Here is a 24527-nt window from a genome sequence, read left to right on the forward strand (position 1 = left end):
AGGGACTGAAAAATAGCTTCTTGGCATACAACGTTTGACAGTGATTCTCAGCTCAAAGTTCAACATCAACTAAACAGAAAACAATATCTGAGAAGACTAACTAAAACTGGTAGTGCTTTTACACAGAAGTCAGAACTGCACTTCAGTATCAGAAAACAGCATCAACTGCAACAAGATATTGTTTAGCCTTATATATTGCATATGTGAAAGAAGTAGACAACATTGTGAAGCAAGCTGAATTCCTGAAGCAAATAATCTCTAGCTTCTCAAAAAAGTTCAAGTTTGCCCACCTGAATATCCAATAACACTGCCAAGCCAAGTTAGTAGCTTCAGACCAAAGCTCTGATGAGCAACAATGGATGAATGCATAACTTGTACTTTCAATGGCTTCGTCTGACGACTGGTATTTCTCTTTAAAATGGGGAAAAAAAGAAGGTAATGCTTATTTAATGAGGGCTCGCATACATCACCATACAGAAATACAACATGCCTATGATTAATTTCAGTAATTTATAATTTTAATACATATTTAAATGACTGCTATCTGCATGGAGAAGAAGCTAAATCAAAAATCTGAAGTTTGCTTATCCTATTAATATTTTAATGACATTATTATGCAATAGCAGTGTATTTAGGCCAATCCATTTTCCACTCTTCTGCTCTTATCAACAGAAACACTGATCTGCTGCATTTTACTGATAAGCAGCCCCACACATAGCCTAAGACAACCACGCACATTCATTCTTTACAGCATGACATGCAAGTCACACAGCAGCACACCAAGAAGAGAATTTTACCGTTCACAGACAATTTCCGAAAATGAAAAACAAACACAGAATTAAAACAAGAATGAAACAGTGTCCTTTCATCTCTGTGCTAGTAATGCCTGATTGATAAGGTTACACATAGAAGTCATTTGTTCTTTGACTGCATAGGGGGCAAGCTAGGTATACGGCACAACTTCATCTCCAAAGATACATTCCTGTTTTCAAACTACTTTAAATAGTACAGTACAGTAACTGTAGTTACAGCATTTCTTTCCTAGTGGTAGCAGCATTGTACACAAATTCTTTCATGTAACTAAGTACTGCACTGCAGCAGTTAAATGAAAATTAAAGAAAAATAATAATCCCGTGTTCTTACATGGAAGAACCTTATAATATAGAGTACAACTATACACACATGCATTCATATATACAAGAAACGCACTTGTAGCTTAGCACTTGGATTTAATCACTCAGTTGCAATTTCAGTGGTTGGGGCTATCACAAAAAGGCAAACAATTTGATATTATAGGAAAAAAATAGTTTAGCTTCACTGATCTGAACTGACATGCGATTAAAAGATTACATTTGAACTTCCTGATCTCTTTTCTGAAGACAGATGCAGTCTAGGAAAAATTTCTTAGGAAATGAGTTAGGGTGCAAGTTAAATTATAGGTATAAAAACAAAGAAAAACAGAGCATAAACCTGTGTTTTTGATACATCTCCTTTGTATATCCTAGTATCTCCAACATTTTCTGTTACTGTAAAGAGCCGTGACAGTAACAGTATCACAAAACTATGTAGCAATACCTCCTTTTGGAAACATGCGGCAAGTAAGTAGGTCATGTTACTTACCACTATTACTGATTTTGCTTGATCACAGTACTGGAAGTCTCCGTATCGCACAGATCTACGTCCCTTGAATTTAGTAAAAAAGGTAATGTTAATACTAGGTTCTGACCAAGAAAGTCAAATGCTGTGGTTTACATTGGTATAAAAGATACAGTAAAGGTTTCAGATGCAAGTTGATTGCGCTTGCTTTCATGCAAATTTCTTTTTTTTTTTTTTTTTTTTTTTTTTTTTTAAAAAGTACTGCATGTAGCTAGATATTTGGGTTTCCAATATGCAACTTGTAGTTTTAAAAAGAAAATAAAACCATGCCATTGTCCTGGTTTCAGTTAGAACAGAATTAATTTTCTTCCTAGTAGCTGGTAGAATGCTCTGTTTTGGCTTAGGATGAGAAGAGTGCCAATAACACCCCGATGTTTTAATTGTTGCAGAGCAGTGCTTATACCAAGCCAAGGACATCCCAGCTTCTTGCTCTGTCCTGCCAACAGGCAGGCTGGGGGTGCAGTAAGAGCTGGGAGAGGACAGACCCAGGACAGGTGACCCAAACCAGCCAGAGGGGTATTCCATACCATCTGACGTCATGATAAACAATATATAGGGGTGGCTAGCCAGGGGAAGCCAGGGGAGGGGGGCCGGACTGCTTGGGGTTAGGCTGGGCATCGGTCAGCGGGTGGTGAGCAATTGCATTGTGCATCACTTGTTTGTACACATTATTATTAGTAGTACTATTATCATCATTGTATTATTATTATTATTGTTATTATTATTTTCCTGTCTTATTAAACTGTCTTTATCTCAACTCACGGGCTTCACTTTCCATTTCTCTCCCCTGTCCCAGAAAGGGAGGGAGGAGGGTGAGTGAACGGCTGCGTGGTGTTTAGCTGCCGGCCGGGTTAAACCACGACAGCCATATATGCAGTTACCTGCTAAACAAAATCTTGTGTGTACAATAATTCGTGATTTTAAGACACAGCCACTACACTTCAATGCCTTTAAAGTAGATATTAAAGCTAATTGACCTTCTAAACAAATGTTACTAAGGCACGTAGTTTATTTCAAAACTGTAAGGTTTCCACATTCTATGCTGCCATTACGTAAATTAAAATAGAGATAGTTGGTTTAATTTTTGCTGTATTACAGACAGGACAGCTTACTCAAACTTTAGACCTTGTCTGATGCCAAAACATTGTTTCAGGCATTGACTTTTTTTGTATACATACACGCATGTGTGCAGACACATGAATTCCTGAAGCAAATAATCCCTAGCTTCTCAAAAAAGTTCAAGTTTGCCCACCTGAATATTCAATAACACTGCCAAGCCAATACATACAAAAATTTGTATGTATTTAAAAGTAGGACAGATGAGCAGCAGGGAAAAATCTCCAAAGTCCATCCAACAATAAAGTGCATGTGTTTAAGTCAAAGGAATCTTTATATAGGTACTGATATTACAGAAATAGGGTACTGGTAATACAAAAATTAAATGTAGTTCAGCATTACATAATATAAAGCAGTTGAATTTCCTTTTCCACTGCCTTTCTTCCAGTCTAACCACTTCAACACCCGAAAGTGATGTTCTCATTGCCATTTTGAAAGAGATGCTCCTTGTTGTGTTGTCCATCCCCTGTGTCGGCCCCAACCCCCCAAAAATGCATGAGGAAACAAAACATAAAAGGACACTTTTTCAAAGCAACAGTCTTAGAAGACAAACAAAAAGATGCAGCTGTCCCTAGAAAGTTAGCCAGAGGAAAAGAAGCCCTTTTGTAAAAAAATTCACACAAGCCAGAAGACGCACACAACTGGCAGTGTTTCTGAGACCTATGTACTAGTTAAAATCATATTCAGTATGTAATGATTCTGAACTCATTGTTCTCTCTAAATGCTGTATAGAACGCTTTACCTTTTCCTGCCGTTTTTCATCTAACCATTACAAAAAAGAAACATTTAAAAACCACAAATAATTCTGTAAGCACAGGAACAAAAGCAGCCAATTACGGATTTTATCCCTCACAGTGGACAGCTGTTACTCTCTTCCCTTGCTTGGAGCAAGTACAATGGATCTTACAATGAAAATTCCCTGGTGTATAGGAAGCCATGAGCTAAAGCTGCTGCCTGCCTTTTGCAGAGGGGCTAAGAAGCATTCTGGTATCTACACTCGTAAGAGTTACTAGAATACAGGGATGCTGAAATATATATTCAATCTTAAATGCAGTTTGGGTTGGTCAATAAGTTAGTGACCTAACACATGTGGCTCAATCACATTAACCATACTCTTTGGGAAAACAAATTAAGTAAGTGTGGACATATAAAATAAACACTAGGGTAAGCATAAAATTTCTAGAAAGGAATTTACTTACATCTCTATCTACTGTCGTTGCAAAACCAATAGCTTCCTTCTGTGTGCAGTTGACAGCTTTCTGAAGAGTATAAATAACTTGTTCATAGGTGTGGACTTCATCATTAAAGAGCATGCAGTAGTAGGTATCATTCTTCTCACTTCAAAAGCAAGCATTGGATTTATGTAATTCAAAGTAATACAGTTTAAAAGATCAACTTGTAATTTAACAACGTTTTCCACTAAGCAGACAACCCAAGCCTGGGCTTCCTTTGCTACAGAGTTATATTCCAAAAGGACTGACCCTCTCTAACTTGTATAGGAACATGCAACTTTCCTGAAGAATTAAATCCAAAATGAGCAAAACCTTAAGACAAAACTTAGGTCTGAGTAATACTTTTGAGAATTCGTTGATTCTGAATCAGCAGTTTCCTAAGGAAAACATATTTCCTTCCAGTGCAGCTGTGCTCAGTACATTCTCCCATAACTTCCTAGAGGTTTCACTGGTCTGGCATTATTTTAACACACCTGTTTCCCCAGTAGTACCACAAATTTCTGTTATTCAACAAAAGCTTGGCAGTCTCTGAAAGAGAACTCCACAATCCTCAAAGCCACAACTTTTTAAGATTACATAGATTCAGTACAATCTTTTGACCCCCATCATTTTGTTAAATAGCAGTCTTCTTCATACAGCACAAAGTTACTAATAGGCCAACACACAAAAAAAACTTACATATCTATGACTATACTTTGTTATCCTATATTACAATATTATGTAACGTTTCAAAATTTGTAATAAATGGCTCACAAAAAGCACAAAATGCTTTTGCCATTAGAACTCAACTTCAGTGCCACCACTTGTTTTAGGGTATTGTACTGTAGTAATATTTCCTTTACAATATTAGGAAAATTAAGTTATCACAGACACATTGCTTCATCAACTCCATGGAAAGAAATGGGATGTACCCAGAAATAAAAAATAGAGGAAAAATAAATCCATTAAAACTTAGTCTATAGCCTACAAAATATTCCTGATAGAATTTTAGGAAAGACAGAAAATAGGCTTAAAGTAAGAATTCACATTTTTTCATTTGAAATATCTGCAGGCCTTTAAAAGGCCTATATACTTACATCATTTCTAGGCCAGGCAGTTCATTTTCTTTTTCCCATGTTAATATATCTACTGCATATTTAAATGTGATAGCAAAAATATTATAAGCTCTTGCTACCATATCTTCCGGTAAGTGCACAAGAGGATCCTGAAAAATAAGTATAAATAGCAATTGAGAAATTAAATGGCATTCAGAATAGGGAATTTTGTCAAATTCAAACTTCTTTGTGTCAAAGATGATGTAAGCATCTTTAAGGGTGCCTTTCTTTAAATAACTTTGCATTTGAAAGGAACAGAGTCAATAATCAGCCTGTTTTCTTTTTTGTGTTCTTCACTGAAAATCACCAAACTGGGAATCTAGCATTCAATGCCCAAACGCTAACTTGCCTATGATCACCCACTTAAATTTTCACACTTCTGTGTTTTCACTTTCCTTCTCACTTCTGCATACCTTCTAATATAACCAACCCACTTTCAACCTCAGCCGTATCAGAACCTGCTTTTTCCATAACGTCTTCAAAAAATTTTATTTGAAATCACTGTATTTTGTTCCACTTACCAGTATTAGTAACTGCAGAACATGAATAAATATACATTTGTTGCCTTCTTTTATAAGTACCAGGCTTTTAGAGGCAGAAGTCTTATCTGCCCAAGAATGTACAACCACCAGCACACTGAGATCACAAGTTATGATGGAAGTCTCTCACACTATGGAATCTGCCCACATGTCCATCTTGTTCAGGGACACCCGTTCCCTTCTGCATGGGAACACACCTCCACTTGTGCCTGTTCTGCACTCTCCAGGGTGCCCCCATTTGACATCTGCAGCAGGCACTATAAACTCAGCCTCCCTTCTCTGCCAGAAGGGAAGGGAAGGGCTGCTGCTGCTAAGGGAACTGAAAAGGGGAGGAGAAGTCCTCCTCAGTCTGCAAACTCAAAGGAACTTCTTTCTGGAGCAGAAAAAGAGATCCACTGCCATGTTACACACCTGTAGTTAGTTTGCTTTCCCACAACAGCAGAAGCTGATATGTCAGTCCCCTGTCAGCTAGCAGATAACACTACAATTTCCTTCCAATCCATTTCATGGGATTTGTGTACAAATAGAAAACATTAAAAGCCTCTTCAGTGAAGGGCTTCTGCTTCTCCTACTGCTTTACAAATAAAAGTGTATCAAGACACAACCATCAATTCTCAAGGTTTTGATGCTCAAATCAACTCCTGCCTTTTCTACAAACCTGGAAAGGGAAAACTGCATGGCCTGCAAGCCACCTGTTGGACCACATGGACTGATACTGGGTCACTGACTCAATTCAGAATACTATAGAAATCTGTGTAATAGTTAACAGAGAAAGATATGGAGCGGTAGCACAACTTCTGTTGTAGGATTACAGTGTACCACCAAGTTCTATTTCAGTACAGTTTACACTGTATCAAAATGGCCACAACAAACTTTTCAGAATAAGTCTGCATTATTTACAGCAGGCCCTCAGCAGTCAGCAATTCACCTGTACTGTGAATTGTTGTAAACTCCAGTCATTCTGTACATTGTATTCATACTCTAAAAAAAAAGTTTACTTATACTGTATGCTGTTTATTCAACCACCCACCCCAACATACTCTGGGGATATTTGGAAGTTTTACAGAAATGCTAATAACCACCATTCCTCTTTTTTGATTAATTTAAAACTTATTTAGGATATGCAGAGTTATCAGTCACCAACAGCAAAGGCAAACCTTAAACAGCTGCACTGCCTCTGTTCCTAACACCTTCAGCAAAGACACATCTCTGGGCAAGGAGAAAGCAGGCTACCAGTGAACTCAAACAATCCTTGATCTACCTCAAACACAACGCTCCACAGGAGGATCTCAATCCCCATCACTTACGGGAAAGAAGCACAAAACCTGCCCAGTACCTAAAGTTTTTCCATCAATCAAATTACTGCCATCTTTCATTGCCACCATAAGTATCATTGCACACTGCAGTAGCAGCCAACCCAAGATCGCAGAACACGTTTTCTGAGGCTGCCCAGTAATGTAACCTGGCAGGCAGGCCAAGCGGTGAGTCCATGCAGAAATTGCTAAGGGTTGAGACAGTGAGGACAGATTTTACAAGGACTACTGTTACTGCAAATATGGTTAGAGTAGCTTCACTTAAAGCATCAGATCAGAAAAATTCGTGTGAAATTTTTTCTCATATATTCCCTTCAAAAAATGTCACAAATTCTATTGCATAAGAACAGCTTTAAGTGGTCAGACCAGAAGTCCAACTGGACACTATCATTCCTGAAGCATAACAACAGATACTAAGGAAAGAATATAAGAGCAGAATGCACCTCTGGTCTTTGCTACCTTAAGACGAAGAGACTTCCCAAGTCAAAGATGGTAACTGCACTTTTACATAGCCATCAATTATTTTTTCCTCCACAAATAGGTTAAATTGCCTTCTGTACATACATAGACTTTTAGCAAGTACAGTGCTTTCTATGTGGCATTAATTTCAACAGCTTGAATTCATACTCTAAATAGTGAAACTTTTTTTTTTTTGCTAGCTTCATTTAATATATCTAAGTCATTATGCTATAAGAAATTGTGAAGAGATGTTCTCTTATTTACCTTCTCCATAGGAAACAAGCTTTTATAGACGTTTATCTTAACTGTAAGGCATTTTTGTAATAGCAAGGTATTTTGACTCAAAATATTTGTGTGCTTTATTTTGTGAGAATCAGAACATATGTTACACAGATAGCTTAATTTGGCTTATTCACACAATTACATACAATTTTTTTTCATCTGGAAGACTGCCTCTCAGAATAAGAGAGAAAAACAAAGAAACTGAACTAAAGCTGCACAGGCAACCAACAACATACAAAATAAAGCCTTCAAGTAGAAAATGTCATTCTAAGTAACTCTAAGTTTGGTAAGACTTTGTCTAATTCATAGTACGGTTGAATATTTCTATTAAATTTACTCTAGTCTCCTGTGAACGCTCATGTTTTGGCATAGAAGACTAAATATCAGCTCATTTGAATGGTTTCTTATACACACACGTGAACAGTTAATAGTGTTTTGAAACAGGATGTCTTAACTGTTACTACCTCTTCTTCTGCAGTCTCTGAAGTGTTAAGTTCATGCTTTTGACAGTAAGGACCTTCTTTCCAAGCCTCTGTATCACCACAGTCACAGAAACCTCCTCCACCCGATGTTGTCATCTGAAATGATTTTTAAAACAAAGTCATGTGAACACACATATAAGCCATGCATGCACATTAACACAAGTAGTCACAGCTAAACTACAAAAGCATGACCACAACACCTGATAGCTTTTTCCAGTACCCTCTTCAAAAAAGTAAAATCGTGTCTGTTTCTATGATGGCTGAAAGCTTATATACTTCAACCTGTCTATGCCACAAGGAAAGAAAAAAAAAGGTCCAAAGACTCCTATTCTACCCACGTCCAAGGCTGTGTATTAATGTACACAGTTTACAACAGGACAACATGGTAGTAATGTGCAGCTTTCCTGAATTTTCTACTTGTAATGCCACCTTTGCTACTTCAGATTCTCACATTTTTCATCTGAGCAAAGCTTTATCATTTCATGTAACATTATTAAAAGGAACAGATGCACTGTTTGCAATAACAGGAGTTCCTGGACAAAACTTACAAACTGTTTGCATCATAAATCTTCATAAGCATAGTAAGCAGTAGCTGAATACTGTAATGATGTACCGTTCACATTGTTTTAATAAACTTTTACTTAAAGCAAAGATAAGCTCAAATTAATAAACGTAACAGTTTTTGAACCACAACTATTAAATAATTCATAGAATAATTCTTTCTTCATCTATTTGTGTCAGGAAGGTATATTGTATACATACAAATACACCCTACAGTATCAATAGAGTTGGATGGACATTTGAAATATTTGCTTACACTTTCAGATGTCATCTAATTCCCTAAGCAAGCTTGCAGGCTAAAAACCTCCTAGAAGCATGCTGACAGCAGCAATTGGGTTGGGTTTCCTGAAGCAGGTTTTGTGTTGTTTTTTTTTCCCCTTCTAAATTCTAGCACTCAATGTAAATCAAATCAATGCATAGTTACACTAACAGCAGTGCAGTGAAGCATTGTCAAAAAACGATTTACAGAAAGGCTGCAATTTGCGTCCTGGTCTAAAAACACACCAAGGACTTCTAGTTCAAAAAAAAAAAAAAACCACAAAAATAAATCTACACTATTAGTAGCAGTAGACATAGGCATCTACAGTTTCAATTTGTTACTTTCACATTATATTTAAAAACAACCAAAATTGCTGATGTTGTAAAGAATTTAATATTAGACATTTAAAGGAAATAATTTTAAAACAATAGTAGTTTCATGGTAAAGGTTTTTCAATACCGTCTAAAAATCATCGTATTCAAAACAAGCAAAAAGCAAGTTTAATGCTGTAAAGCACACTCAAGGGCATATATTAAAAATAAACACATTCGTAAGTTTAGTTGTTGTACATAAAATGTCCTTGCTCAGCATTTAAAAATACTAAACTTCAGAATGTACACTCAAATTCAAACACTCAAGTTCATACAAGATTATTGCACAGACCAACTCCATATGTCATATGCACCCAATGTTTTGAAATTAGGGATATATTCTATAAATACACATTTATAGTTTGAACTATAAAGAAGGAGTTTCATACACATACAAAGACATTAATGACTACACCACATACTCGAGCAGTATTACTAACCCTGTATCGGTGCTCTCTGTGAATACTTCCAAGAAAGCACTCCATGCACAACACACAAGTTGGGTCAACTGCACAGTCTCTGACAACAGGAGAGAGGGAAAAAAAGCATTAAACAAATTTTTAGACTTTTATTACATATTCTACAACAGGTAATGGTCAAATATCACCAATATCAGCCTTCTGACTACTATATACGTTATTCTGAAAGATGAAAGGGATAGGGTGCAAGGAGGGGGAAACAATTGAAATGGAAATGGAGAAAAAAAATATCTGGTCTCAAAACAGAAGAGGCTATAGCAAGTTTGTTTGGGTAACGTTTATACTTGGTTAACTTAGCCACTGTCTTCCAAGAGGTGAGACAAGCATATATGCAAGTAAACAGGTGGATTACAGCTTGCAGTGCAGACAGGTACACAGTATAAACCTAAGCAAGTTCTCTTGAGTACAGAGTACTAGCACTAACAACCTTCAGCCATCAAAGACTTTTTTTTTTTTTTTTTACTGAACACTGGAAAGAAAGACAGTACACAACAGATTACATCAAACGTCTGCTTCCAAGTTTAGACCTACAAGCTCACTGAACAGGTCCAAGAATGCAATTTCCTCAACCAGAAGACTGGAGAGCATAATTAAGTCCTGTTTACAAGCATGGCTGCATTAGACAGAAGTAATATTTCTATGAAAAAAAGGACTAGAAGAATGAAGGAAACAGTTATGCATTATTTTTAATTACCTCCCTGAAAAAAGCAACACTGAAAATACATGAACTTATATAAGGCAACTGCTTTCAAGCCACCTCAGAATAAAGGGACCCAGGTTATGCAATGTAAAAGTGACCACCAGGAAAATCAGTGTCTTATGATGGTTATTTTAAAAACAACAATTCAGAGAAATAACTTATTTTGTTCAAAAGATGACACTATAGATACTATGGAATGTTATTATCAAGAATTTTCTTAATTTCATTTCACTAAATAAATCTGACCAGTTAATCACTGGAAGATAATCAGGCAGCCACAACTTAATATGCATGAAGTACCAAGTCATTTTCATGTTTCTTTCCTCCAGAGGAACCGCTGAAAGTAAAAATGTCAATGCAGAAATATAGGAAGCTCTTCTGTTTTACAGTAATTTCTGTTTGTGGAACACTGCATTTTTAAAAAATACTAAAGGAAACCACTTATTGCAACAATTTGGAGTAGATTAGTTCTACAAAATTGGGTATCAATCCTTCAGAGAGCTAAACTTATGACAAACTCAGTACCATTGGCAAAGTAATTTCTCAAACAAGTAAGGGGGCTTGATAAACTAAAGCAGAAGCAGAACTGTAAATTTCACAACTGGAAAGCTGCTGCTTTTAACAATTTTTGTTAACTCATAAAACATTTATTCTCTATCTTCAACAAAAGTTTCATTTAAACTCTCACTGTTGCTCATTACCAGCTATAAACCAAAGCAATTTCTTAAAACACAACAGGAAACAGTAACAGGGATCTAAGGAACCCACAAATTTCACCTCCTCCACCTCAAGATGAGAGGCCTGAAAACCCTTCTTAAACACCTCAACTCCATGATATGCACCTGCTCAATTATTTCTGATTAATGCCATGAAATCACTCAGAGTTCACCTGAATTACTTTTTTTGTCTTGCATTACTTCTGTACAGAAATCAGTCCACAATATACTAATTAATATTTTAACATTTATAATCCCATCGTGTGTTAAATTTTCCTGGTCCAACCCATCACAAAACACAACCACAAATTTACTTTAAAAAGATATTTGAGGTATTACCTTTTCATTAGGACAGTACATTTCTATCTAAACTTGTTCTGTAACTTCACAAACGAGACATGCTTTGAAATTGCATTTTGAACTACCTGCAAGAATATGTCGGCTCTCCCACTTTAAAAACACGGCCGCAGAGATGGGAAGGCTTGTTCGCTTGCTCAAGCTTTGGAAAACCAAATGCAGGATCTTCGCCACAAAGATACCATTCCATTGGTCCCAGCAAAACGTGTTGTGCCAGCATGTCTTCTCTTTGCGGAGCAGGGTTGGGACCCCTACAGTAAATTTTTGGTACATAATAGGCCAGATGCCGATACACTTCTTTCTGAAGCTCACTTCCTTGCAGCCATTTCTTTTAAAATAAAAGGAAACAGTAAAAAAGTAATGTTAATAAAAATACCAACCATAGTTCTATCCATCAGGAAGCCTTTTTTTATTTCTAACTTGAAAACCTAAAATGGCATTACAAAACCAGAAAGCCTTGCTTCCTTCTAAGTGTTAAACCTAGCAGATTACATAAGACAGACATTAGGAAAGGAATCATCTGTTCACCAGCCTGCACATTTTATCCGTTTGACACAAAGCAGTTTGTTGTTGTTGTTTTCCAAAACACAAGATCTAAGAGTTCAAACTCTTCAAGGTTTTCCACCAGGATGCGTGACCAGTGAAACGTCCCAGCGCTCACCGTGACTTTTAAGGGTATGCTGGCTGCATTTACGCGGCGTGCAGACTGATGCTGCCAGCTGGGGACACAGAGGCGCAGCGGAAGCCTGGAGTTGGCACGGAGCAGGCAAAGACAAAAAGCACAAGGAGACTGGCAAGCACAACATTAGGTAACCATCCACCTCATTTAATTTCAACAAATTAACTAAGAAAATAAGGGGATCTATTTTTGTTTCGCCTACCACCAAAATAATAACTCATCTGAATTACTATTTCAAGTATGTTTCATGCATGAATTCTCTCGGTCAATCAGTTAAAATCTGTTCTGACAGAGATTTTAAAAGCCAAACTGCTGTATAACCTGCCAACAAACAGCTTTCTATTTTTTTCCCCCCTGTACTTCACAGCTCTTTCTAGGTGTGTCATAGTGTGTCCCCCGTATACACGCACACCAGAGGAGTATACAATAATCCTCAAAGCCAACACTTGTTTTACTCCAGCCTTGTGGATTACATTTTTATAAAGGTCTAAACTGCAAATTAAGGCTGCAAGGCTTTTATAATAAATAAATGGGAGCAAGCATTTACTGCGAGTGTGCACTTTATACCCTGTATGATATAAACAGCTGTAGCACGCCACTTCTCATCGTCATGCCATTTCTCACTCTAAGTATGACAACCAGATACCCCCAGGCAACTCCAGATAAAGAATCCAGAATCAACCTGAAACTGCACATGAAAAGCAAGAATTAATTATACCAAAATAAACAGGTTTGATAATCAAATGTTTTAGCTTGGTTTACTCTGAATTGCATACAATGAACTCTTAAGAACTTATGCTTGAGCTAACACAGTTGTGGTAAGTTCTTCACAAAACAAAGAGTTAGCAAAGCATTTACGCCATTCAGGGGTAGTAGTTTGTGGTGTGTCTCGTTTGTTTGCTTGTTTGAGTTTGTGCTTTTTGTTTTTAATGCACTGCAATGCTTTCGTTTACTATTTTTTTCTAATGGAGGACTTCATATAAAAAAATTTATTTGTCAATACAGCTCTTAGTATAAAATTATGCTTTCCTCACTTCTCCTTCCCTCAGTTTGACTCCTTAAAATCAAAACCAACCGACTAAATCTTTCTGTGTTCATCTTGCTTTGACGGTCAATGCCAGGATTTTTTCCAATGAAGCCCATGGGAAAAGATCCCCCAAGCCCCCATCCACCTAAAAGTTTAGAGATAATCTCACCATTGCCACCAGGATGCAGACAATATTGCACCAAAAAAAGAAAAAAGTCATTGTTAAGAATTTAATAATTTGATTTTGTCCCCCCTGCTCATGAATCTTTTCATCCTCTTTGATCATACCTACTACTGCCAGGAAATGACCCAATCACAGTGGAACTGACATTGCCTCTCCCATGATTCCTATTAAATAAGAACATTTTTAGATGATTTTCCAGAGGATACGTTAGTAATTACACCTGCACTTTTCTCAGCAAAGTGCCTTTAATTTCCACCTTTTAAATCAGTAGCACATCACTAATTTCTGCCTAGAAAACAGACAGTGCCTATTAGCTGCACTGCAAGCTCAGGCAAATACCTGGCCAGAGAAAATTCTTGTTCCTCAAGTAAATGGCTTTCCCATCCCCAAAATTCTGGGAGTAATTGCCTGAAAGTTAGGCGTGGCAACTCCGAGTGTCATCACACCTAACTCTCTTTGTGGATCCAGTTCTACACACAACTGCTCTCACAGTTCTGAATCCTGGCTAGGAGAGTATCGGAAGGCAGGAGGCATGGGCTGCTAGGACAAGGAAACAAATGTCACACCAAGAGCCACCAGGAAGGCAACTCAACACGCTGTTGTGCATGTGGAATTGCTATTAAACAATATATATGTATGCACATATAGGTCATGCTGCTTTTCTAAATCACTGCCTTAGAGGTACTGAAGTGCAGTAAAACTACTCAAAACTTTGGCATATATTCTTCAAGGAAAACAACTTATATTGAGGCAAACTTTCTTTGTCTTCGATCCTGAAGTCACATGTAAGAAAAGCCAATGTTCTGTTCTCCCAAGAAAGCTTTTTCTGAGAAAGGGAAGCGTATTTCTCATTTCCTCCCCCCTTAGACTTATTACTCCCTGGCAGTAACTTTTGACAGCCTTGAAATAACCCAAAAAGCATTTTTCAAATAACATTTATGTAAGCAAATATCTAATGGTCCACCAAGTGTTCCTACTAAACCCCTATCTCTGTAAGAGATACTAGAAGAACAATACAGGTAATACAAACAAGTCGTGAAACAATTCAATTTACTCTTTTCAAAAGCTAAAAGGTGTAATTTAAATTATTTATGTTTTTGCTAGCTACATAATAGCTAAATAGCTAAGTAATAGCTAAAAATGCACCTGCACTCCAGGTTCATGTGCTGCTACAGATACCGGTAATTTATCATTTTTGATTGTTATTCTGTGGAAATTCATAGTTAAGTTGCTGCAACGAGAAATTGAAATGCAAAGTGCTGTAACTTGCTGTGGACTAGTGTTTGTTTTCTTGGGATTGTGTTAGCAGCAAAGTAATGCCAGCAGCAAAGGAGGGCAAAGGAAGTGAAGAGGAGGAAAACAGTGCTAGAAGCCAAGTACCCTGGTCACTTATACAATCAGGCAGCACTGGTTGTGCTTAACTCCTAACACAGAGCAGAACTGGCAGCTATAGGTCTACAAAGCGTAGCTTGTGCTGGAGAATAAAACCGAGAAAGCACAGACTGAGGTTACGATGGCGCCTGTACCTACGCAGCAATTCTGCCAATGTGCTCCACTTGGTGGACCTCGGGTTTATCAGCAGCGTGACCCAGAAAAGCAGCCACCGCTCACAGCGATAAGGCCGCCTGGGCTGCGTTTGTGCTAACTGCGCACATTTGCCCATTTCATCATCCCCCTGCCTGCGCTGTAGGTACACCACAGCCGGGGGGTGAGCCGGGCTGTAACGCTGCCTTTTGTTTCCGAAGGGGCCGACGCGGGTCAGCCCCTCGAGGCCCATCCTAGGGGCGCACAGAGGCAGCCCCGCTGTTCTGACACACGGAGCCAACCCCACGGGAAAGGCAATGCCTCAGACCGGGCACCCACACCACAGCGAAAACAAAACGCGTCCCCGCACAGCCTGCCCGCACGGCTCGGACTCACGAAGGGCTTTGTACAAAGCCGGGAACCGAGGCAGCAGCAGAACCGAGGCTCGGGCCCCCGGGTTCCGTCCCCATCCCCCCTCAGGGCCCCCCCTCTCCCAGCGCCCCCACCTCCCCCGGGCAGACCCCCACGGCCGGCTCGACCCGACCGCCACCGTCCCTCTGCCGGCCGCTGCCCGCCCTCACCGCGGCGATCTCCTCGGCGGAGCACTCCAGCAGGCCCCTGTCGAAGGCCGGCACCTCGGCCTCCAGCTCCGCCGCCATCTTCTGCCGCCGCCGCCGCCGCCGCCGTCACGGAAGCGACCCCCGGAACCGGGCCCTGCCGGCCGCTCGGCCCCGAGAGCCCACTTCCGGTATGCTGCGTCACGGCGCCGCGCCGCGGGGCATGCTGGGGGTTGTAGGCTCGGCCCCCGGCGCCGCGCTGGTTGCCGGGGGGACGGCGCGCGTTGCTAGGGGCGGGGGGGGGGGAGAGAGGGGTCTGGCGCCTCAAGGGGGCCGCTGTGGGCGGGCGTGTAGGGACGTGTACAGACACACTGACACCAATAAACACAAGTATGTGCGCACATGTGTGAGCACACGTGTCCGCGCATATACACGGGGACACACACGTACACATACATGTACATACACAGCCATGTGTGCACCCACATGCACCCCCCCCCCCCCACACACACACACACCCCTATACACACACACATCTACACACACACACACACACACAGGCATATGCACACACAGACATGCAAACGGACACACAAAATGCACACCAAGATCTACACACACACGTAAATACACACGACCGTGCAGATGTACACACATGTGCACACCCACAGACACACACGCACGCACACGGACGTACACACAGAATCACAGAATGACAGACTGTCAGGGATTACTAACATTAGGGAATGTTAGGGACCTTGAAAGATCACCTAGTCCAATCCCCCTGCCGGAGCAGGAACACCTAGATCAGGTCACACAGGAACGCATCCAGGAGGGTTTTGAAGTCTCTCCGGAGAAGGAGACTCCACAGCCCTTATGGACAGCCAGTGCCAGGGCTCTGTCACCCTCACAGTAAAGAAGTTTATCTTTAAGTGGAACCCACTGTGTTCCAGCTTGCACCCATTACAGATGAATGCACAGACATCTACAGGGACGTACGTACGCATGTACATATCCACTCAGAAACACATGTGGACACACAGATACGTACAGACACACATACCCATACAGATGTACAGACTTACAGCTGTACACACACATATACAGACATACACACATGTACAGCCCCACACACATACACATGGGCACATACAAATGCACACACACACACACAGATGCATGTACTTGCACATGCTTGCACATGCATGTACACACACACACACACACACACACCCTCTGGTTAAGGCTTTGGGACACACTTTGATCACCCTGACGGCTGACCATGAAAGCAAAAAAAAGGTTCCACCCACAAAAGAAACAAAAATCTGTAAATGAGGCCAACGTGGTGACTATGGCTTTAAGACACATGTTACCAAGTGCAAAAATTGCAGAAGCTCTAAATCCTCTTCTTCAGCCCTCATGGGTGCCACGCACCGCCCAAGCGGCAGTGCTGCTCATTAAGGAAGAGTTCCACATCTGCAACTTAAAAAACAGTCACCACTACCAAAAACGACAAGCAAACATCCCCCTCAAGCCTATTTAGTTTCAGATAATGTGTCCCTGCTTTACACAAGTTTTTCCTGAAAAATGTATCGCTGTTGTACTCGCAGGCTCGTCTGCATGTTGGCACCTCAGCGTTGGGCACAAAGTGGGTCTTGCTTCCATCCAGCACTCTTCATAAACCTAAGCGGAGATGAGGAACCTACACCAGCAAGTAGTGCTGGGGAAGTCTCTGCTCCCAACAGTTTACACTCCCAAATTTACACAATGTGGAAGAGGTGAATAAACAGGTAGGAAGTGGAAAGACAAACAGAGTTATAATTGCCCAAAGTGCTAGCCAGAGATGGCCGTACATGTTGCCATTGCCAAATTGTACTCATTTACAACAAAACTATGCATTAAAAGTGAGTTCCAGTTAGCAGCTTATATTCCTTAACATTTTTTTAACATTCTCATAGTGCACATGCATAGCTGCTTTTCCCCTTTTATGTCTTACTTCTACTTTCTCCTCACGCTCCTCTCAACTAATAATTTAAATACGAAGTTACCCAAGGGAGAGACATTATCTTCTGTCTGTCTGAACAGTGATAAATGCATCTATGGCCATATATTAATAAAAGAAAGAGGGTGGGCTGCGTGCCATTGTCCAGCTACTCCCAAACAGATTTAACGCTCCTTGCGTCAGGGGGCAGCAGTGCACGCTAGCGCATTACTCATACTATATAAGCACTTGTTCCTGAAACCTCAAGGGTTTATAAATCATCACATTTACTTACATATTTTGTTTGTGAGTTCTGGTGAATTTTGAGATGAAGGAAACATACACGTCTGGAAAGGCTGATGGCAAAAAAAAAAAAAAAAAAAAAAGATGCTTTTAGCCAGTGCTATGAGAAAATCATAAAAGGATTTAGAATACTAATTGTATTTAGAATATTAATTTAACCTCCCAGTATTCTACGAATAAGCTTAATTTCCTTTTGTCTGATTGTACCCTTACTACACATAGAGTTCATCTTTTTACTGCATTTATTTTAAAATCATATGCCACTTTTTGAATGATTTTTCTTAGAATATGTAAAATAATTATCTATTCCTCAGAAGATCAGCAAAGCCCACACTGCTTCTTATTCATGCACTGTTGATGCCTAAGGAATACAGAAGATGACACATCTCTGGAAGAAGGCAGAAGGTGAAAGAAAGCTGTGATTTAATGGTTTCTCCTGCAAGGTGTATAGAAAATGTGGAAAAATCCTGGGGTTTAGTAACATGAAAGGAATTTTATTTTGCCCAGAAAGGTGCAGGACCCAAAAAGACAGCAGGCTGTAAAGCTGTTAATTCAATATGAGTCTAACTAGTTCCTGGCTATAATTTTTTATAACTTTGGGTAGATTTCATAACTTCTAGTCTCTGCCACTAACTTCATAATAAATGATGTTATTCAAATTCAAGAACAATAATTAAGGTTGAGGACACACACCACCTCTATCTGCTGCCAAAAAGTCTAACTTATTCCAGGTTTATTATCAAATAGAAATTGAAGAAAATAAATCTATAGAATGCGATGTTTTAACAAGGATAATATTAAACCTTCATGGCATTTCTCTGCTCTAGCTGCTATGTTTCTGGGTTTCACCTTGCTGCCAGCATAAAACACAGTGCACACAGTGCCGTAGACGATGTTTACGAAAGATGCAGATACTGGCTCTCTTTCACATTCTGGCCTGCCTGTTTAAGCACCCGCTTGCCTCTGCCATAAGAAAAACAACAACAACTGAGAGAAAAATGCAAAACAGAACCTAAATGTCACTTTGACTGGAGGTCAATTCATTTGATTAGATTCCATTATTTTTAATAAATGCTGCATCCTTTAAAAACAATGTAAATATAAGCGTAATTGAGCAAATATTAATTATGGCAGTGGAGACTGGCAGTTCCTGTCTAAAAACTATTTTAGAAGCTACTAATGAAACAGGATCTTCCATACTAGAAGACTGCCTCTTGACACAAGCGCGACAGATGTCATCTGCAGCAGCCAAGCTGAAGTCTTCAACTACGTTGAAGCTTCAACTATGTTGAAGCTTCAACTATGTTGAAGGAGAAAGGGACTCCAGCAGTGCGTGCTTCAGAAAGGTGCTCTGGTTACAGAAATGGTCTTCTTGGCTGAATACTGCTTGTGTGGGATCATCTTCAGGGCCAGTTGCAGAGTCCTCCACAGTATTTGAGAGTAGGAGAGGATGAAATCATAAGATAAAGGGACACTGGAGGGCATTCTAAGTGTCTGGATTTCTGGCGTGTTCACTGTACCTTAAATGCAGTCAGTTTAGCATTGCTGTATTAATTTGAATGCAAATAGAAAACTACTGCATATCTAGACTGCAGGGACAGTCTTCTTACAGACTCAGATAGAAAAAAAAAAAGAAAAATTAAAAAGAGCTACTTATTTTTTCCCACGTCTGTGGGGTCTTCTGGCAATCATTAGGAAAGGTAAGTCTTAAGAGGATTCAGAATTGCATTCACCGGGAAAAGGTTCATCTCCTGGTAGAATTAAAAAACAAACAAACAGAAAACATCATTTTAAAAGCATTTCCTTCCATGTCTGCTCTCTAAAACAATGATGTAGTTGTAACTTAATTTCAAAGTTTAACTGTTAAAGCAAATGATCAGCATTTTACTGCATTAAGTTGATGCTACATACCTATATCTAAGATCATAACCCTGCAAAGACATTTCTCTTTAATTTTCCCAAAGTCAGCAATCCTTTCGACTAAATAAAGCATGCATCTAAGTGTTGACTCAGATTTATATTTTTAATAACAGTAATTTTGATAGAACAGTTTACTTAGTAGATACTGAATGGCCAAAGTAGTGATTTTTACACTGCAAATATGTTTTTTAAAGCCATTATCATTCCCTCCCTTCTTCCTCAGTGCCGGATGAGGTAGGCTTGTAGTCACCATCTCCTACATTGTCTTTAGATAAATTCAGATAGTAATTCTTTTATTTCTGTGCTGCCAATTCCAATGACAAATTATGCTGACCAAAATAGAATTTTGCCTGTGATAATCTTAATTAAAAGATGAATTGTGAATGAGGTGAACAATGACACCCAGTACTTGGTGGATTGATAAGACATAGTTCACTAAGCAAGACATTATTCAGAACAAAAGAGCACACGGTAATCTGCAAACACAGGTTATTTTAAGAATTTGGTTCAGAATTAGAGTATTAAAAATACTATCTGACAAACCGTAGGTGATGCTTTGTTCTTTTGCAGCAAAAATGCTGTAATATCAACCCTTTTAGTAATAAATCAGAATAAGCATATTTATTTTCCCTCCTTTGCCTTTGCATGATCTTAGGCTATGGGTATGTATTTTAAACATGAAAAACATGATAACAGAAAATTTTTCAAGAGCAGAGTATATTGCATAATAACAGTGAAAAGAAGGCATAGTGGAAAGCACAAAGATACCGTGGCCATCTTCCCCTCTGGTGAGTATTCTGTGCAAGTCTAGCAAAGGCTGTTACATAACTGATTTTTATTGCATTAGGCAACAGCAATATTGCTAAGCAAACTGATGTGCAGAATTAGAAAGCTTCTTCCACAGCGAAAATGAAGAAAAAAGACAGTGAAAGGGTTCTCACTTAACATCCAGTAAGAGGGTAGGGCAAGAGGGTGTGCATCTTCATTAATGTCTCATGTCAGGGCGACAACATGATTTATTCTCATCACGCAGCATCTTAGAAAAAAAAATACAGTGCAAATTCAGTCCATGATAATCTTGCTGCTTTCTGCAGTGTAATGTGTCAACCGTATAGAACTGAAGCGGGTGAGTTAAAATGCTAGCCTCTGAAAGAGAATTTGTGGGAGCTAAGATAACAGTCAGCTAATGAGTTATACGGAGAGGAAAAATGAAAACAGGAGTGAAGGAAAAAATATACACACAGAAAATTTCCCTGACTTCATGTGTTTTCACTGTAAATTCAGAACGCTGCTGGTGTATATTTAGACACACCGGTAACACAAACAGCTCTGTGAGCTGGTGCTAAGAAAGCCTATACGTGGTCAACGTTGACACCCAGGAAGGTGGAAGAACCACTTGAAATGTTTGCTGCAGCTAACGCCCTTTCCCCCTGCTTATTCTCCGATGCCTATGAATGTGCAGGCTTATGCAGTGACCTTCCCCTTAACTGGCCTTTCCTTCATGGGGCTCACTATAGCCAAATTTAAGGGACCTAATGTTGTATAACAAGGCATAGGGCATGGTGAGGTGGTTAGGACGAGCGGAGAGGTCAGGATTAAAGACATGGTGTAAGAGCCCAAGTGCTGCTCGCTTCCTCTCCAGATGGTCCTCACCAGAAGTAGACCTTCAAAGCCACGACCACTTTGATGGCCACCTCAGAAGAGCCTCAGCCTCCAGCAGAAGAAAAATGTTGCTTTTTCATATTCGTAGCACTAGGTGGCAACACGCTGCACAGGCATGGCAGCGCAGAAGTCCTCTGCAGCGGCTTCCACTCCAAGCCCTCGGCAGCTCCCACTCGCTCCAGTCTGCAACCGGAAGGGTGTGGGCGGTGGGACTGGAGGAGCCGTACAACTTCAGATTTTTTTCCTCTCAAATCAGGCTTTAACCTCTTGGTGGCTGCTACTGAGGAAATGAAGGGCACTTTCGGAGCGAGCCAGGTGTTAGAAGAGGGGAAACGTGTGGTGAAATTCCTGGGAGCAGCGGGTAGGGCCTTGGGCATGAGGAGCCACCTGTAGAGGTGGCTTGTAGGACCACCTGTAGAGGTGCCCAGTAAGACCACCTGCAGAAGTGACTTGTAGGACAAGCAGTGGGCCCCTGGCAGAAGAAACCAGAGCACGCAGCTCCTCCTCCTTCAAGGCCCCGGCCTACAGCTTGGCAGAGGAGCTTCTGGGCGTCAGGAGGAGCCGGACACACGAGGGTGGCTGACGCTCAATGATGTTGTTTGCTCCCAGCTTGTGTGGACGAGAACCGATACCCAGCTGCTGGAGGAAGAGTCCCTGGCTCAAGCTGAAACTGCGTTTTTATTCAGTTATGCGGTGGATACGCAGAGGAAATGGGAGCCCACGAGCAGAGACAGGGTGGATGAAAGATTTATCTGGGAATATGAAAATGCTTTGAACAAGTGAACTAACTCTTCATTTTTCCCCCTCGTTCGCATAACAGCAGTTTTAAATTAGAACAGGTTGTAACAGATTTAATTTAGATCACCATGGTGCTTAGTGCAATGTTACAGCGTTTTTGAGTTTATCTTTCTCCCCGATTTTTAAGGGCTGAACACTTTTTAAGTTGTGAATTTGTTAGGAATGCATTGCTGCTTGGCAGTCCTAACCAATTAGATTTTTTATTTTTTTTATTTTTTTTTACCACAACATGATTAATTTTGTTAGATAAAACTACCAAAATACAACCGAAGGTAAAAATAAAAAACATTTAAGTGCTGTACGTCCACGATTTACTCTTCAGAGATGCATTTAACGCTGTCTCCAGCAGAACGGCTTCATCCATTTTCCAAACATTCATTTGTTTATTTCAAGATCAGTCTCAGTTATAAACAGACATTAAATCACCTCCAGGCCCTAATACGTTGTAATGAAGTATTGTAAACCATGTAGTATGTTGGTTTAAACAATGTAATCAAAAAGCAACAAAACCATTCTCTCCTCCGCCCCGCTGCCTGGCTGACTTGTGCTGTCTGCTCAAAGAAAACTTCTTTTGAGTTTGTAAATGTCAAGGTCAACCAGAGGTCAAGTTTGTGCTTTTGAGCCGTGGTTCCTTTCAGGTTATTGGCTTTGTTTTATTACTGAAAGGAGCCATCCATTTTGGCATCTAGAGCAAAGAAGTCATGTAATCCTATTAAACACAAAACCAACACGTACAAATAGCGGGGAGGGGCTGACAATCACACAAAAGCCCCCTTTTTCTGCCCATGGTTAAGCCTGCACCAAGCAATTAGTGGCCCTTCTGTGCGCCCATCCATCTGTCTGCAGAGGGAAAAGCGCCCAGCCAGCTCCCAAACCACTCGCCCAAAGGCTGGCCATGAGCCCCACGGAGCCACCAGCAGGCAAGGGCTGCCTGTGGCCGTGGGGCCAGGACCAGGACTGGGACCAGGACTGGAGCTGCCTGCCCGCTGCTGGCTCAGGCAGCAGCACAACGTGGGACAGGCAGGAGATGGGCAAAACCCCAAGCGGAGGATCCTTGAAAGAGAATCAAACCAGCAAGGGAGGAGGAGGGACGCATCTGTAGAGAGTTAAGGATAAAAGGAGGCACTTGAGGTTATTAGAAAATAAACTCGCTTTGTTGGCAGCAGAGGGGAGAAGTGGAAAGCCGGGGTCACAGCACGCAAGTGGAGATGTAACTGGATCATTATGTACTGGGCACAAAATCTAAGGCATAAAAAATGAACTACAAACATCTCACTGATTTCCTTATGAAGAATGTTTATGCCTAGTACAGCGTCAGTAGAAGAGAAAATTAGGAAAGGGAGAGAAGGTATAATCAGAGGTAAAACTGGAGCAAAAGCGATGCAGGATAATTTAAGGAAAACAGTCCTCGCAGTGCTAAGCAAGGGAAAAGCTGAGAATTTTGGTGTTCGATTAGTCATGGCCAGCTGTAAACAAGGGGCTTGCAATGCCATCAGCTCTACTTGTTGCTTCTTTGAGGGCAGTCAGATACAGAACGTGAAAACTACTGAAGCTGTGCAAAACCCAGTTTTCGTAAACAATATTCATAAAATTGTTTTCACATCCCTCAGACGAGCATATAGGTTATCTCAGCCTTAAAATCTGTTTGCTGGCAAGGCAAGACATTACCATCCTAAAGCATATGCAGCATGCGAACTGACTGGATCTATTACTAATAAAAAGAGATGAGCTGATTGAGAGTAGAGATAGCAATTGCAGATAAGATGAAGAACTGTGTGAAACGTAGGCAGAAGCTGCAGAAATGAACACCAAACCAGACATACAATTCAATACGATAAACATTACAGAAGTGGGAATGGGGAGCAGAGAAATCTACATTACCCAGATTGTGAAACAAGCCTTACAAAAAGCCAGGCAGTAAAAGTTTCCAGCCTATCACATTGCAAGGTCAGATAGACAACAAAGATGCTTGGAGTTCAAGCGTGGAACAGGTCCAAGATCTTCAAATAGCCTGTAACAGGAGGGTAAAAGCACTGGCACATCACTAGCGAGGGACCTCCACGCAGGACCGACCCTTACACACAGATTCGAGAGGTTTCAGCAGGCGCTTCAACAAGAATGGCCTCTAACAGTGCAGTCTTAACAAGTCTGGGACAAGCCTCACTCAACCCTGTGCTCACTCCCCAGGCTGGGCATATTTTAAGAAGGCCACAAGTTCAGAATGAATAATTAGGGGCTGATTTTTTTTTGTTTGTTTCACCCTCCTTTGTTCCCAG

At 40.3% G+C, this 24527-nt stretch overlaps 1 protein-coding gene across 3 annotated transcripts in view; it reads right to left on the minus strand.

Moving 5' to 3' along the window:
• Window positions 1–15747, minus strand: part of UBR2 (ubiquitin protein ligase E3 component n-recognin 2) — a 51258-nt gene extending 35511 nt beyond the window's left edge. For all 3 annotated transcript variants that reach the window (XM_082756429.1, XM_082756427.1, XM_082756428.1), the window contains exons 1-8: window positions 15612–15747; window positions 11685–11944; window positions 9805–9883; window positions 8156–8269; window positions 5081–5208; window positions 3972–4110; window positions 1621–1683; window positions 291–411 (exon numbers count right to left, since the gene is read on the minus strand). In XM_082756429.1, the coding sequence (XP_082612555.1) occupies window positions 291–411; window positions 1621–1683; window positions 3972–4110; window positions 5081–5208; window positions 8156–8269; window positions 9805–9883; window positions 11685–11944; window positions 15612–15689 (982 nt within the window). In that variant the 5' untranslated portion in view covers window positions 15690–15747. The remainder of the gene's footprint in view (window positions 1–290; window positions 412–1620; window positions 1684–3971; window positions 4111–5080; window positions 5209–8155; window positions 8270–9804; window positions 9884–11684; window positions 11945–15611) is intronic.
• Between the last annotated feature and the right edge of the window lie 8780 nt (window positions 15748–24527).

Source organism: Aythya marila (genome assembly GCF_965140915.1).
Source record: "Aythya marila genome assembly, chromosome: 3".
Classification (NCBI taxonomy): Eukaryota; Metazoa; Chordata; class Aves; order Anseriformes; family Anatidae; genus Aythya; species Aythya marila.